The sequence below is a fragment of the Urocitellus parryii genome, chromosome 7 (assembly GCF_045843805.1).
Source record: "Urocitellus parryii isolate mUroPar1 chromosome 7, mUroPar1.hap1, whole genome shotgun sequence".
NCBI lineage: Eukaryota > Metazoa > Chordata > Mammalia > Rodentia > Sciuridae > Urocitellus > Urocitellus parryii.
This window is the reverse complement of record NC_135537.1, coordinates 34,111,246-34,128,727: the sequence shown is the minus strand read 5'-3', so window position 1 is coordinate 34,128,727 and position 17,482 is coordinate 34,111,246. Positions and strand designations below refer to the sequence as shown.

At 34.8% G+C, this 17,482-nt stretch overlaps 1 protein-coding gene across 2 annotated transcripts in view; it reads right to left on the bottom strand.

Annotated features, from left to right (window-relative positions):
- Window positions 1-17,482, bottom strand: part of Azin1 (antizyme inhibitor 1) — a 31,046-nt gene that overhangs the window by 5,594 nt on the left and 7,970 nt on the right. The window contains exons 3-9 of one of the 2 annotated variants that reach the window (XM_077800868.1): window positions 11,412-11,569; window positions 6,430-6,626; window positions 4,357-4,530; window positions 3,323-3,495; window positions 1,973-2,107; window positions 695-776; window positions 248-322 (exon numbers count right to left, since the gene is read on the bottom strand). In XM_077800868.1, coding sequence (XP_077656994.1) covers window positions 248-322; window positions 695-776; window positions 1,973-2,107; window positions 3,323-3,495; window positions 4,357-4,530; window positions 6,430-6,531 — 741 coding nt within the window. In that variant the 5' untranslated portion in view covers window positions 6,532-6,626; window positions 11,412-11,569. The remainder of the gene's footprint in view (window positions 1-247; window positions 323-694; window positions 777-1,972; window positions 2,108-3,322; window positions 3,496-4,356; window positions 4,531-6,429; window positions 6,627-11,411; window positions 11,570-17,482) is intronic. The other variant, XM_077800867.1, reaches the window with a different exon arrangement.

The following is a 17,482-nucleotide window of genomic DNA, read 5'->3' as shown; positions in this document are numbered from 1 at the left end:
CCCTTCCCCATTGCTGGGGATTGAACTCAGGGCCTCATGTATACTAGGCAAATACTCTACCACTGAGCCAAATCACTAGCCAAAGAATTCAAAAAATTTCAAGAATTTTAAACTTCAAAATTGACTAGGATTTCTCATTGCCTGTTGATTTTCTTTATGAACGTTCTGCCATAAACTTCTTATTGGCTCAATAAGAAGCAAAGAAGGTAAATTATTCCAATATATCCATCAACTGAAAAATGTTTACCTCTTCCAATTGAAATTCAGTTCCTGTAAAGCCTCCACCAATGTCTAACATGTTCATTGTAAAACCAAATTCTCCCTAGAGATGAAAAACAAACAAAACTTTTAAATGCTTTTGGATATGAGAACATTTCAAACCCCTCCCCCGAAGGTAAAGATCTGTTTTCTGATCTTCAGTAATCAAATTCTTGTTTTTTATTAACAAGCAACAGATTAACTTGATGTTAAGTATATTACCATTTCCCTGATGTTACCTGCACTCTTTTAGACATGTAAAATACTATTTCATTCCTTTACCCACTTAAGGAGTATGACTGCATTGAACCTTAATCCTTGTACTATTAAACATATGTAAAACTGAGTAATTCACACAGACAAAAAACAATACTGAGTCTTAGTCTTAAATAATATCCTGGCTTAAAATACAAAATAATTTGAAGAACAAACTTACAGCCATGTCAAATACACATCGAGCATCAGATAGAGCATGTACGTATACTTGAGATTCTTTGCAAGCACTTGAAACATGAAATCTAAAAGAAATAAGAGTAATAAATTTAAAGCAGTACTAAGTTTTCAAAGCACTTTAATTCCTTTCAATTATCATTCACCATATTGATACCATTAGTCATACATTATATCTAACAGAACAGTAGCCTCTAATTATCCAAGTCAAAATACTAGGCTTTTAAGAAATGGTGATGTTTGAATGATATTGTAATGCTATGACAAAATTTTTTTAATGAGTCAGATAGTCACACTTCATTGTAATAAAAGAGGACATGCTTTTATACAAATGGGATCTCAAATTTTGACAAATGTATCTGACCAAATATAAAACTATGTCACTTGTGAAATAAACACAAACAAACATCAATTCAACTGGCTGAGTCATACTCATTAGTATTACTAATTTGAAGTATTATATACTTCAAATTCTTAAATTTAACTCAAATACTGTTCTACTATATTCTGATTGTGGCAGTCGTTATACGAACGTCAAAATCCACAGAAATGTAAACACCCCAAAAATGTTATCTACTGTGCAGAATACAGCAATCTTCAATTTCTTTCTTTTTTTTTTGAGAGAGAATTTTTTAAATATTTATTTTTTAGTTTTCGATAGACCCACATATCTTTATTATTATTATTTTTTTAATGTAGTAGTGCTGAGGATCAAACCCAGCGCCCCGCGCATGCCAGGCGAGCATGCTACAGCTTGAGCTACATCCCCAGCCCAATCTTCAATTTCATTTAAAAGGTTACCAATTTTTTTTGTGTGTACAAAATATATGGAAAGATATACAATGAACTATACATCTTTGTGAACATTTTAAAAAGCAAGATCTTTCACTGTAATTGAGACTAGCAATGGACTGGAAACCCAGAAAACCTGGGGCTTAGTATTATTGTATCCTTAATTTGTTCTGAGATTTTGACCAAATCATTACACTTCTGGATATAGGTTTCCTTGCATTTAAAAAATTTAAAGGATAAAACAAAGTCTGATTTATTGAAATGGCCCTGAAGGATTAAAAAGAGGGAAAAAAATCAGATGAGAAACAAAACCTACAACTACAACTTAGCAATTGAATGCCATTTTAATATTCATTAAATTCTAGTAAATCCCACCCATCCAACCTAAAATGATGTGATTGATATAGGGGCTAGAGATGAGGTTCTAGAGAAAGATTATCACCATAAAATGAAGTTTAAAACAAATACTCACTTGACCCCAATTATTTGGACATCAAGTTCCTTAGCACATTCCAAGAGATGCCTACAGTTCTTCAGTGTAGTGCCAAACTTCATGCTACCCTCTTCACCTCCAATAGTATCTTCTGTTGCAATATGTAGTAAGACCCTAAGAGAAGAGGAAGATGATTGGGGCAGAGTTGGTTTACATCATCATCAGCACATTTGAAGCCTGAAGATTGTAGGAAGTGTGTTGATTATGTTGTCAGTGCTCCCAAATCCAGCGATGGATGAATCAAGTGAACCTAATGAAAAACAATCCTGTATAGAGAAAAAACTAGCAATTAGGGCCTAAGGCATGAAGCTTACAAGGATGGGATTTTGGAAAATGCAGCAAGTTTATGACTCTTGTAGCAGCAAGAGTCATTTGGGCTCTGTAATGAGAGACATTACTTTCAAATGAAGTCCATCAGTCCATAAATCCACCTAGAAAGACTAAATTGAATAGCAATGCCATCAATGTCTTTCAATAAAAACACTGGGACTTTTAGTGTCAAAGTTCCTAGATTTTTTTAGCTAGGTAACCCTTCATTATACACACTAAATATTTTAGTTACTACAAGTGTCTAAATGGCAGCATTTACTCTGCTTGACTCAAATATATTTCCTTTAAAACCAGGAAAACCAAGACAACTGATTAAATGTCTCTACTATCAGGAATTAAGTAATTGATAAGCTACCAAAAGCTACAAATACATACATGCTGTTTGTAAAAACCATTTACCCATGGAACTCCTAGTGAATGACAAATGATCAGAAGGCAAGATTGATGAAAACAAAATCATTCCAAGAGGAGAATCAGCTCTATGAAGATGGTACCATTTGGTTTACAATTTAACACAGTAAATAACCACGTCAAAGTTTGTCTTAAGACCACAAAGCAGCTAGGTTTTTTTTTAAAGAAAAGTGATTCCCTATAATTTTTCTTCCAAAAGGACTTTATCCCAAGGTTTTCAGAGTAATAAATGCTGCCAGGATACCTTACAAAACTTATAGCTCAATAAAAAAAAATACAGATACGATACATTTTTTTCAGGAAAATATTACTCTTAATATAGCTATGGTCTCTAATTTGATTTTCACACCATTTTTTCCCTTGAATTTAAAATTAAGATTATATCCCAAAGTGTAGTTACTTTATCCTAATTCTTCAAGAGGACCAAAGTAGGCAATCAATAAAAATGCTATTAGCATTTTTCATATAGGAACTCTAATTACCTACATACCACTGCTCTACCAAAAATTTCCCTCCTTCCCCGCAAAACACAAACTCATGCACTAAGTAATCCGATAATATTCAAGTACTTATTTTTTTTGGACTCACTTGGCATTTGGATGATTTCGTGCGATTTTCTTCAATTCAATCTCACTGTCACATGTCATGATATTTACTCCAATTTTTGCTGCATACTTTATCTGAGAAACTTGCTTGCAAGGACTTATGTAAATGATATTTTCTGGAGATACACCCAATTCCTGCAGTAAAGCCATTTCATTCTGTGAAAAGACATTTTGAAAACTCATCTAAAAGGAAAAACTTTGATTGCTTTCATTCAATTACTCTCATACTTTTTTGCAGTGATGGGTTATAAGATAATATAAGGCCTTGTCCATAAAATTCATAGGTTATTTTTTTTTTTTAAAGAGAGAATTTTTTTTTTTTTATATTTATTTTTTGGAGCTGGGGATGTGGCTCAAGCGGTAGCGCACTCGCCTGGTGTGCATGCGGCCCGGGTTCGATCCTCAGCACCACATACAAAGATGTTGTGTCCACCAAAAACTAAAAAATAAACGTTAAAAAATTCTCTGTCTCTCTCTCTCTTTAAAAAAAAAAAATAAAATATATATATATATATATAAGTTTTTGGCGGACACAACATCTTTATTTGTATGTGGTGCTGAGGATCAAACCCAGCGCATGCCAGGTGAGCGTGCTACCACTTGAGCCACATCCCCAGCCCCCATAGGTTATCTTTGATTAGACTAAAATTATATTTAATGCTTCCCTATACTTGTTTTAAAAAAGTAAAAATAAACCATTTATAAAGAAAAAAAACCCCTCAGTTTAGAAGTATTTGCTAGTCAGTAGTAGTTTGATCTAGAGAGCTAGCTCTAGGCCTAGAAATGAATAATAAAGTTCATGATTAACAGAGAAAGTTTTTCAAAAGATCATCACATTGAAACTTTTCTATTGGTAAAACTGAAGAGTTAATAGGGACTGTGTTTGAATAAAATTATTTAAAATCCATCCAGAAATCAAAATTTTTTTATATTTGTTCTGCTATTGCTGTGGGTAGCTAGAAGTTAAAGTGAATTCTAAATGTTGTGATTAGTGAAAAAATAATCCAAAATACTTACTTTACTGGAACAAGCAAATCCAATTCCAAGAGCTGCCAAAATCTCAAGTACAGCTGGAGTAGAGTTGCACTTCACTGTGTAAAATGGCTTTATCTGAGCCACTACATTCTGCCACTGACTGTGTTTCTTCACAATCTTTCCAAGATCCCCCACGAAAAATGCATTTTTCCCTGTCTATTATGGTTAAAACAAAGAACAAAGAACCACTGAAAATAGACTATCATAAGTAGAAAAATAATCCTCACTATTCCTTATATTCACTAGCATATTCAACTTTTTTTTTATTAACAATTAAATTAGTCCTAGTAAACATTAAAAGAAAACTTAAACACATTTATCTTCATTCTGTTTATAGTACCTCATCCATTTGAGGCATCTACCATTGAGCTCTAGCCCTAGTGTTGATCTTTTAAAATTTGACATTTTGCTGTATGTGCTATACCGGCATATACAATACTTTTTTGGGGCTCTCATAAGAATCAATTTCCCAATTTTACTTTTTAGAAGTTGAATGAAGGAGACCTATTTCCTTCCATGCTACTGTTACTTTGGCAGTTCAGGATATAATTTTTTGACTACAGAAATGAGAATTTGGAATGTTCAACAAAGGATATACCTCCATTAAAACTGCACATTAAGCTAGGCGCAGTGACACATGCCTATAATCTCAGTGAGCCCAGAGGCTAAGACAGGAAGATGGGAAGTTCAAAGCCAGCCTCAGAAGATTAGTGAGACCCTTCAAAAAATAAAAAGGACTGAAGGTACAGCTCAGTGGAAAGCACTCCTGGGTTCAACTGCCAGTATTTAATGGGCTAACTGCAAAGAGAGCTGGGATAAAATACACCAGGTATTCAGTTTTATTTATTATCTTAGACAAAACGTGAAACTGGAAGAATGAGAGTAGGCAATGGAAAACTAATGAACTTGAGGGAATGGGGAAACTGTACTTAATGAATATTCAATGAAATTAAGCAGAAAATGTGCGGTTAGGAGATCACTATTCTAAATAACATGTGCAAGGCAACCAGGGATAATGGGAAATAATACAAAGAATATTAAGGTATTTCTAAGATTATACCTGACCCAGGGGAAAAAAAATGTTACAGTTGGAAGAGAATGATAAAGAGAAAAGGCACTAAAATCTCACTACAAGCTTCTTAGGAGCTGGTTGAACAGTATAAGTTCAAAGTTTGATAATGAAGGATGAGAAAGTAAGAGATTTTGCTAGGGTGAGGGAAGACTGCTCTAGCATTTCTGTAGAATCCAAGTCAAAAGAAGGATAAAAGTCTTTTGGGTATCCTATTACAGAACACTAAAATAACATGATAATCCAACAAATTTGAAGAATATAGGAAACTAGTTCCACCCAAAATGAGCAAATCCTAGCCAGGCATCGTGGCAGATGCCTACAATCCCAACTAACCAGGAAACTAAGACAGGAGGATTCCATGTTGAGACCAGCCTGGGCAATTTAGCAACGTCCTGCCTCAAAAAAATAGAAGGGATAGAGCGATGAGGCTCAGTGGTAGAACATTTGCCTAGCATACCCAAGGCACTGGCTTCAATCCCTAGTACTGGGGTAGGGATGGGAATCCATTAGTAAGTTAATAAATGAAAATAATTCTACTAGTCTAAAATAAAAACAAATGATCTAAATTAGAGTTGAATATAATTCTGGAATGTATGACTTTGTACAGGTTGACTCTCCTGGGAAGTAAACATTCAGTATAAACTATCAAATTCATAATCAACATATGTAAAGAAAATTAAATAATGAGGTTGAGGAAAATTAATAAGAAGCCATGTGCTAATTAGGTTTTCCAGCAATGTTTTAAGAAAATAAACAGAAGAGTTAGGTGCTAAAAAATAGAGAAGTGGCAATTACAAAACATTTTTAAATAATGTAGACTAAAAAGAGATACACTGTTCAAGGTAGGGGTGTCTGTTAATTTAAAACCTGGAAAAGTTAACCAAATCAAACACTTTTATCAGATTAACTTCTTAGAAATTAACAAAGCACTGATGTTTTCAAATTAGGAAAATTATTTTGAAATTATGAAATGGTGCACTTACAAGAGTATGTTCATAAACATAGTTATCAATAACATTTCCAAGGTTTGTTCCTTCATCCAACAGGCCAACAGAGTAGTTTGCATCGTCAATAAATCCTTTCATCTCAGCCGTATTCCACAAAGCCGAAAGTCATAAACCAGGAAAAACAAGAGACGGGCCACCAAGCCTATGTCTGGGTCCTTAGAATATGCAACAAACTGTCAAAATAAAAGTTATATCAAAGTCTGCATTATTTCAGTAGTTAAACATTACATGAATTATTAGTGAAAGTGTGCCAAGTACTTAATTTAGTCAAGAATTTGTGATCACTTAGCATTCAGAAACATTGAATTACTTTAATGCCCACTCTAAAAAGTTAGTAAATGTATATTTTATACATTTAAGAAATAAGCTCAATATAATTTATTGAGAAGGTAACCCACCCAGGTACCCAGTAACAAATAGTAGGACCAGGTAACTTCAGACATGTCTTACAATATTCTAGAGTAGATAAAAATAATAGAACTAGCTGGGTGGAGGATAGCTTCAGGGGACAAACCGTGACTTCTTTGAATATAGACTGTTCAGGTTTTATACTCAATGTAAATGATACTAGCTATATCAAGATAGCAATCCCAAGAGGTTATCTGACTTGGCAAAATGACTGGAACAGGAATTAGAACACCTGGTCTGGGCTTTTTTTTTTTAGTACTATCCAAATCTTACCTCAATTTCTCAAAATCTCCCTTAACCATCTTAGTTACTTTCTCAAAAGGCTGTTGTAAACCCTGCCCTCCAAAAAAGCATATGAAACAAAAACACCTGGTGCTAGCTCAAAGAGATAAAAACTGAGTTGCCAACTGATTTTTTTTTTTTTTAAGTCCTTGGGCTAAACCCAACTTTCCCAATCAAACCGTCCCACTTTACTTGGTTCTCATTTTCTGGGGCAACACTTGCTGCCATACAAGGCTCATCTTCTCTGCTGAATTTCACTGGTCCTTAGGTGATTTTAGGAAATGATTCCTTCTAACATAGACATGATAAAACAAGTCCTTCGGATAGACAGACTACCACTCACTTTGTGTGACTAATTCTATCTTGATAAACCCTTATAGTCATTCCGGAGTCCTTCATTCCTCCTGCCACCCCCATCATTTACCACCTCCCTATATCCTGTGTAGGAGTTCATGTTGGGTGATGGTTCTCATCCTGAAAACGCACTCCATTTTCAAGGGTTCCCACACATAGTAGTATCAGCTTTTTGGTTATATCAGAAGAAAACTGCTCAGTAAGCTGTAACATTAGTCAAATTTCATGAAATATAAACAATACTTAGTTTTAACTTAAAACAGCACTTTAATTCCAAGAAGCCAACTAGATTCAGTTCATCAAACCTCTTTCATGATAGGGGGAGACCAAAGTTGATGTTATTTTTATCACTCCAAAGAAGTTAATTTAGGCATATTTGCATGACAATTACTACTTATGCAGTGAAGTCAAATCATAGTCTAGACATTCTCTAAAGGATGTTGTGCCCAGCAAGTAGACGTTTTAGGCTAAGAATGCATATTTATCTTAAGCAATAAGGCCAACTAAGTGTGGACTTAGTAGTAGGTTGACAGAAAAAGAACACTAATTCAAAAAGATCCATGCACCATGGTTGGCACCACCGTTTTACCAGCCAAAATAAACAAAATAAGTTTGTTTATTCTGAGAACTACATTTTTTAAAAAATTATCAAGATCTTTAGCCTAAATAAAATCTCAGTTCACTAGTCTCTTTAAATGCAATACATGTAGCATTTATTTGAGAAATCTTAGGTTATGGATAGTCCACCAAAGGCAACTGAGTCCATGAGTCCAAAATCAAAAAGTTTATAGTTTGAATTGGGGATTGAACCCAGCACCTCATGCATCCTAGACAAGCACTCTACCAATAAGCTACATTATCAAAAATCTAGCTTTTAAAGTCAGGACAAGATAATTTTTGTAGCTTACAGTAACTCTGCTTTAACATTCAGTATTTACAAAAATATGAGGCCCACTGGATCCCATCTTACCTGCATAATGCCCATTCTTCGGAACATTTCTATAGTAGTATGCTGATAACTGTAAAAATATTTTTCCAACTACAGAATCTAGAGGGTTTAATTATCACTGCCTTTTATTAAAACTAGCTTCAATCTCAAAGCAAACATGTTCATGTTATTATAGCAGTATGGCATGCTGTTACATAAAGCTGGAAAATTGTGTTATAAACAAAATATATATGCAGCGCCTGCCTTCCCAAAACTCATCCCTGTAAATCATAGGATCCCTTTTGTTGGAAATAACACAATTCAGTCTCTTTAATACAACTTTATCACATCCCCATAATAAACTAACCATTTCTCATAGTTAATTTCTTCATTGTATTCCCACTGGCATAAACAAAACAAAAAAAACACATCCTATTGTGCCTACTCAGCTTTTACTTATCTTTATGACTATTTTCTTTCCTTTGGTGCTAGGGACTGAACCCAGAGCTTCACAGAGGCTAAGCACTGGACTATAAAACCCAAACCCCATGACTATCTTTCTCAATTTTAAATCTGATTTCTGAATCTTTTGTCTAATTTTCAGATATGTAGACCCCAAATTTGAAATTTTTCTTTCCATTTTTGTATCCATATTAACAGTTTACATGTAATAATGTGTACTCGTTTGGCATGTAATTATAATCACCTACTACCACAAAGTACTCTCATGTCCCGTTTCCAATAAATTCCCAAACCCAGAAACCTGCCACTATAAGACTTCTTTAGAAGTAAAATGATTTTAAAACTTAAAGGCCAAACCCAAACATCTGATGAATGTTATTAATAATATGAATAAAAATATGCCACCAACAATAAAAAGAATTTCGGAAAGCATATGCTGGCTACAAAACAAAAAAGAAAATGTTAGTGGAGTAGCTACACATCTTTGAAATGTAACTGTCACTTCAGAAGTAACTGCAGAATTATTAACCAAACAAAAAAAAGGATTGTTAGAAAAAATAAAATTCACTTTTTATATCGGTAGTACTTGACAAAAGGATTAAAGCACTCCTGAAACCACTAAAACAGATGTAGTAGGTGTAATGCTACTTGATTTTCTTAATTATACTGAAAATTACAATAAAATAGTTGATTAAAGCCAACTTATTAGCCAGAGTAGGTCTTGGGAACTAAAGAAAAAGGACTTCACAACTCTAATATTGGAAAGTTCTATTTGTTTTAGTTTTTGCTGCTGAGGATCAAACCCAGGGCCTTGTGGGTACTTGTGATCTCTACCACTGAGCTATATTCCCAGCTAAATTAGGGAGTTCTTAACTTAAGAGGTGGTGATAATGTATCCCCTATGCATTGAAAAACCTGTCTTTTGACATTCTTTTTGTTGTTGCTGGAATTAAGGACAGAACCCAGTCCTTTTTATTTTGAGACAGGATCTTGGCTCAATTGCTTAGGCCATATCTCTATGTTGCAGGGGCTGATGTTGAACTTGTCATTTCCTGGGTGTACATGACCACAACCAGTTGTTTTTGACATTCTTAAAAAGAAGTCTTTAACTGTGATATGCAAAGTAATGTGCATGTAAATGTTAAGCTTAGCTATCAGTTACTGTTAAAAGCTCAAAAATGCTAGTCCCAGAAAAAACAAATTCTGCAACTTGTAAAACACAAGTATCTTCAGAAAACAGGCTTTCTAAGACACTTTGAGCCAATGAATTCAAATAAAATGTCTGTTATTGGAGATCCAGTATTTCCATCAAAAAGGGCCAATCAGGGTCAAAGTAGCCTGATCATGAGTCTTTCTACTTTCTATATTATACCACCATCTCACTGAAGGAATTTTTAAAAATAAGTTTAAAGACTACAGGAGATCTTTCCTGTAATTTTCTTAATGTTATGTTAGCAAAAACACTGTATAGCTACACTGTCACAAAAAGCAAGGTTTGTGTTAACTTAAAAAAAAAAAAAAACTAAGAAACATTTCTGCTAGAATATTTAAAGGTATTAAAGTTAGTTACTGGGCTGGGGATGTGGCTCAAGCGGTAGCGCGCTTGCCTGGCATGCGTGCGGCCCGGGTTCGATCCTCAGCACCACATACAAACAAAGATGTTCTGTCTGCCGAAAACTAAAAAATAAATATTAAAAATTATCTCTTCTCTCTTAAAAAAAAAGTTGCTGCCAATATTATTAAATAAATAAATATTCTAAGATGCAGCATGTTCCAGCAAGCAAAAAAATAAGTGTGCATATGTTGAGGTGAGCAGAGTTTATATTGTATACCAGATTCAGCAAGTTAATTGACCTCGATTTTTAACACCACAGGGATTATTCCCAGGACTTTTCCATCCTCTCAACTGAAAATATAGAATCAAACCACGATGTTAGATGAAATGTTCTAGTGGTTCTGGTTATAAATCAGAAACAAGATTAATTTCCTGGTTCTAACACATCATGCACCACTATCAGTTTGGTGCTACTGGACCTTAAATTATTTGTTAAACTTTAGAAAATCTATTCTATGTAGATCTTAGATTCTCTTCACCAGAATGCTTTAGAACTTGATCTTAGTAGCAAATTTTATAAAAGCTCTGATGCTTACTGGTATCCACAATTATGAAAAGGTGTTCTCTACATACAAGCACTTTCAAAGCTATTTTCACAAACACTATTATACATGGTTGAGAGAAAGCTCAGGTTACTTCACAATACTAAAGTTGCTATAATCACAAAAGTAATTTGTTAATAGGAAATTTCCTCCTGGACTCAGCTGGGGAAAAAAAATGTATAACATCCCTCATTTACACCTTTATATTGGTGTTTTCATAACACATTTTCCATGAAGGGCTGCCAAAAGAAACAAAGGCTCCAAAGAACCACACACTGCTCCCTGGAGCCTTCCATGAGGCCTTGAGTCCTCATGTTCACAGGGAGGGTAGCTCCAAGAGTAGTGGTTGCAGCAGCTGGGCACTTGCCTTGTTACACACCTGCTACAAAGGCTTCTACAGTTGATTGTACTTCAGAAGAAACTGATACATCTCTCAAATAATCACAAGATAATTCTGGCAGCAACAGCCCACTTGACACCAAGCTGGATGAATATGAGTCTTGGATTTCTGAAGTGAAGACCTCCCTGGAAGTAGAACAGGGAGAGCTGAAAGGTTGAGAGTACTGTTTCAGAGACACCTAAGCAGGAAACCCAACCTTAACACATCAACCACTTTTCTAACAGGACTTTTACTCATTTAAAAACGAAAAACTGCTATTTTGAAATTTACACTACTATATTACTCTGAAGATGCCTAAGACAATGATAGGAAGTTCTTTATTTTTACATAAGCATTTGATGACTCAGCACTCAGCTTTAAAAACAGATGTCAAAAGCCCCCTCCTCTGCATTCTATCTAAAACAGGAAAAAAAGTTACTTACCACACAGAATACCTTTAGAAGTGATCGATCAGAATAGCATTAAAAGAGGCTTCTAAAAAATGACTTTGGCACTATAGATGTAATAAGGCCTCAAGCAGGTCTGAACCAGGAAAAAAAAAATTGCAGGAAGCTACATACTAAAAATGATAGGAAGTTCTAATAAATTGGGTGATGGCCATAAGATCACATAATCCATTTTTGCCATAGTGGATAAAAACAAGTGATAGAACACACAGGATAACCAGGACAGGGCCTGCTTCAACTGATAATAACTGGAAAGCTAGTGATCACAATAAATACTCATTATTATTTTTCAGGAGATGAGTTTGGGAGGGGAGGGAAAAAAACTGAGTAAGCCTAAAGAAAGAACACTAAAAGATGCTGAAGATTTTTTTCCCCCTTAAAAGAACAAGAATGAACAAGAGATGAGAGGGAGGGTTAAGGAAATAGGCCCAACTTATTTCAAATTAGGTTCAAAACACCTAAAAATAAATATTAAAATGTATCTTAATAAGAAAAATAAAATACAGAATTTTCACAGCAATGTTATTTTACACGTGGAATTAACACTATTAAACTCCCTTGACAATTTAAAGACTCGATTTTTTTTCCCTAGAAAAAGTGTGCCTGCGCAAGAAAAATACTGAAATCTCATCTTATTTAATGTAAATGAGATTTGATATATTCATACTTAGGCAGATCTCACTAACTGGAAGCCCTGACTACAATGGAATACTTTTTATTTTGTTGTATATAAAACATATGTGAAATACAATTACTGCAACAAAGACCAGGTTAAGCAAGCAATTAAGAAACAAGATTCATATCTCAAAGGACCTTCTCACAGGTGGCAGTGTGTGTGTGTCTCCCCTACAGATGTTTAGACTTTTGCTAAGCACCATTCCCTTATTTAATAGTTTTCTTTCATGGAATCCTAAGCAATACTTTGCAGTATGCTATTTTACAGGATACCCTGTCCTGTACTGGCTGCAAGTCTAAATAGACATAGGTGCTACAGTCTAGGACATATGCTCAAGGATAGAAATGCTAGATTGGAAGTGACAAATGACTTTGAGTCTATTAATCTTTTTTATAAATCGTGCTTTCCCTTTTTCTTATAACCTGTAGGAGCTCTTCGTGAATTCAGAAGAGCAAATATCTCCTTTGGAATAATACTTGGTTATTGTTACAGTTTCCAAGATGAATGTACTAGAATACACCATCCTATTTGTGATCACACCAAATATAACTCTTGTTGATTACACTAAACCTAGGTGATGAACTAAGAGAGAATACTTCCTTTAACAGCTCTTTGCAATACTTTCAGTAAAGAGCAAGGAATACATAAAAATAACCTGAAGTCGCCAGGCACAGAGGCGCACACCTATGATTTCAGTGACTCAGAAGGATAAGGCAGGAAGATCACAAGTTCAAAGCCAGGCTCAGCCATTTAGCAAGCCCTTGTCTCAAAATTAAAAGGCTGGGGATGTGGCACAGTGGTTAAGCACATCCCTGGGTTCAATACTTGGTACCAAAAAAAAAAAAAAAGAAAGTCAACATAAAGCTAATATTAATTTCAATTTACATGAAGTTCAATCACTATAAGGAGTAATATCCTAAGGATATGTTAGACAAAGAATTCAGTAAGAATATACAAATAAGAAACCCTTACAAATTCAGCAACAACTTTTTATTAGACAAACCTTAGAATGTGATTCATATTTCACTTACAATAATTATCCTAGAGTAGTGCTGCCCAACGTTCTATGATGAATGAATTATTCTTTACTGGTAATTCAAGCATTTGAAATATAACCCTCATGCATCTGAGGAATGTTTTTAAATTTTTTAAAAACAAAGCTCTCCTCCCCCAGAGTATTGGGAATCAAACCCAGGGCCTCACACATGCTAGACAAGTGCTCTCTATCAATGAGCTGTGTTCCCAGTTGCTAAGGTACCTGTATATGACTACTGTTTCAAACAAAGCAGTTCTAGAAGATACTATTTTCAAACCTCTAGAGATCAAGACTATATACATCACAAGAAAAAGACAAAACAAAAACCCCCTCTCACCATTGTCCCCCAAAACAACTGGGTTTGAGGTATCAAAGATCAGTTCACAAACTGATTAAGCTAGATAAAATGAACAAAATAAAATCCCATAGTAAATAAATCCTGAAGAGATACTTGAAATATGTGCTTACATAAAATGAGGCAAAAAATTTATGAAGAATATTTCAAAAGAGTTTGCTACTTTGACTCCTGCTGCAAGTCAATCCATTACAGACATTTCAAACCTCAAGAGTGGCTGCATACATTTCTGGGCAAACTGAACCGGACCAGGCTAATCCTTTTAAGTCAGTATGTTATCCAAATACTTTCTACTTGGACCATATCAAGTGAAAAACACCAGATTAGGGAAAAGGATGGCTAAATCTCTGCTTCAATTAGCTTGCAACAAACTACTTAAATAGGCATGAATAACCTATGAATGGAGGTTAAGAACAAAACATCTGTTTCCTGGGCCTTCCATTATGTAATAAGTACTTTCACTGGAAGAGTGTCCTCAGGCTTATCTAAACAATGACCAACCTAGAACAGCAAACTACCAAATTTACCTAGTGTTTACAAAACCTTTCTCATAATTAATTCGTCTATGTTCCAAAATGGTTTTGAGAGGTGTGAAGGAGAGGAGTAGGGGAAACCCTAAATTGAAAAAAGAATGTGTTGAGTGAAGACAGTGTGAAACAGACTAATAGTCACTTTATTAATTCTCTCAACTAAACTATGCAGTGTAGCAATGAAAGAAACAGTTCAACATCTTTAAAAACTGGTCTACACCGTTTTCCAATCTTGTTGGCCTTCCTAGAAAAGATAAATCTGCCCCAAGCAACAATACCATATCCCCCGCCCAAACTTACTAATCTATTAACATGCTATTAATTCATACTATGCTTATACAGAATATTTTTCTGCTACTTTATACCAGCAGAAATGCACCCTTAAGTATTTTATGCATGTCAAAGAAATAAACATACTTTAAAAATATATTTTAAGACTTGGTAAGGTAATACATGCCTATAATACCAGCTACCTGGGAGGTTGAGGCAGAGGATCACAAATTCAAGGCCAGCCTGGGCAACAGAGAATTCCCTCAAAAATAAAATAATAACAAAACAAAATAAAAAAGGCTCATTATATAGCTCAATGGTAAGAGGCCCTGGGTTCATTCCCCAGTATGGGGGGCAAGGGTTGTTTAATAAACACACACACACGCACCTTAAAACTATACATTACAATGATAATTTTACTCATCTTTCTCCAAGACTATCAACCATTAATGAATGTTCTGTTGAATTTGCTTGCATCACAGTATCTTTAACTACCATAATCAAATTTCTCCTTTTTACCACAAGAAGAATCAACTGGTTTTTTTTTTTTTTTCAGTTGTAGATGAACACAATACCTTTATTTTGTTTATTTAGTTTTATATGGTGCTGGAGATCGAACCCAGGGCTAGAGATCACACATGCTAGGCAAGTGCTTTAGCACTGAGCAATAACCCCAGCCCCAACCTCTCTTTTCTATTAACAATTTGTGATACAAGAAGAAGCAGCACTAGCAAATTCATAAAAAACGTTAAAATAATAAGGTGGGGTCCTACTAAGGCTGTACAAATACTAACAATTGAAAGTCAGAACCTGAATGCTGATGTCCTTTTGATGTTTCTGTAAGAACATACAGTCAACTAATAACAATCCGGTAATTTTTAAAGCAAATTTAAAAAGTACACTTAATTAATTAAATCTCTTTCTATACTTAGATACAATATGACACTGAAAGACATATATATGATAGCTGGGCTTGGTGGCACAGATGTAAACCCAATTACTTGGAAGGCTGAGGTAGAAGACTCAGAAGTTCAAGGTCAGCCTTGTCAATTTAGTAAAGACACTGTCTCAAAATAAAAAGGGCTGGGGATGTAATTCAGTGGCAGAGTGCTACCAGGCTCAATCCCTAGCAGCAACAACAACAACAACAAAAAGGCTGGGGATACACAATGGTTAATTCAACCTGACTTCATTATTGGATCCATTGGTAAAAGCTATTACCAAATCCAATAGTTAAAGGGAGTTTAGTTTTCTGGACTAGATAATTTTAAATATTTTCCATTAGGCTAATTTATTAATTAAACTGGAACTACAGCTAAAGTGAACTGAAAACAAAACAAACACACTAGAAACCCCTTACTGGGGTTTCCATAAAGCCCTAGGAAATTCCACTATTGCCACCTCCACCCCAGGACTGAACACAGAATCACTTTACCATTCAGGTATATGGCCAGTCCTTTATATTTCCTGCTAAATTGCTGAAGCTGGCCTCAAACTTGCAATCCTCCTTCTTCAGCCTCCTGAGTAGCTGGAATTGCAGGTGTGTACCACCATGCCAGCCAAACATAAGGAATTTAACCTGAGATACTAATACTAAAAATATTTGTCAAGGTATTCTTAAGTCCTGGAGTTGGCTGAAGTTGTGGCTCAGAGACTGCATGCAGAGGCCCTGAGATCTATTCCCAGCACCAAAGATATATTCACAATGCTCACATAATGCATCATATTCTAAAAACAAATTTCAAAAGAAAATGATTTACAGCTAGTGATGGGCACACCTGTAATCCCAGCAATTTGGGAGGCTGAGGTAGGATTATAAATTCCAGTCTTTGGCAATTTAGTGAGATTATAAAAACAAATTTCAAAAGAAAATAATCTACAGCTAGTGTTGGACACACCTGTAATCCCAGTAATTTGGGAGGCTGAGGTAGAAGGATCATAAATTCAATTCCAGTCTTTGGCAATTTAGTGAGATTCTGTCTCAAATAAAATGAAAAGGGCTATGATGTAGCTCAGTGGTAGTATCCCTGGTTTCAATAGCCAGTATTGAGGGAGTGGGGAGAGGTTGTACTATGTAAGCAACTTCCATAGCTTCCAGATCCTTAATGAACTACCTCTAAATTCAGATGTTTATTTGATTTAAAAACCTTACCCTGAAGCATATCCTGGAGCTCAGATCTCCTGCACAGGAATTCTACTAATATTCAACAGTTAACATGCTTTGCAATGTTTTATGGAAAGTTCTCTTATTGGTTCCAAATAGTACTGTTGCTCAACATAAAATTAATCTCAGGGTTTCAGTTTCTAGAACACACTATTATATATAAGAATATTACATTTCTGGGAGGTATGATTCTCTTACCATTTTTACTAATTCTAGTGAAACAATAGAACAAAGTATTTTCTGAGTTCACAATTAGTCAAGGTTTAGAGCAATAATGTGGTATCTATAATATATAACGTAACTCTCTCCAAGAGAATGAAACAGCATCCTATAATCACAATATATCTACATCTAAACTCTGGAATATTAACATTAAATGGGATAGGATAAAAATAGCCTCACCTCAGCACAGATTCAGGTCATGTTTTTCTCCCAAATTAGTTTGGGTCACACCAAGGAAGCTGAAGGAAAACTCTTTTAAAAAGTTTTCTGGATTTCAAAATTATATGAATAAGGGATTGTGGACTTATAGCTTTATAGCAAAGTATCTAGTACAAGAGT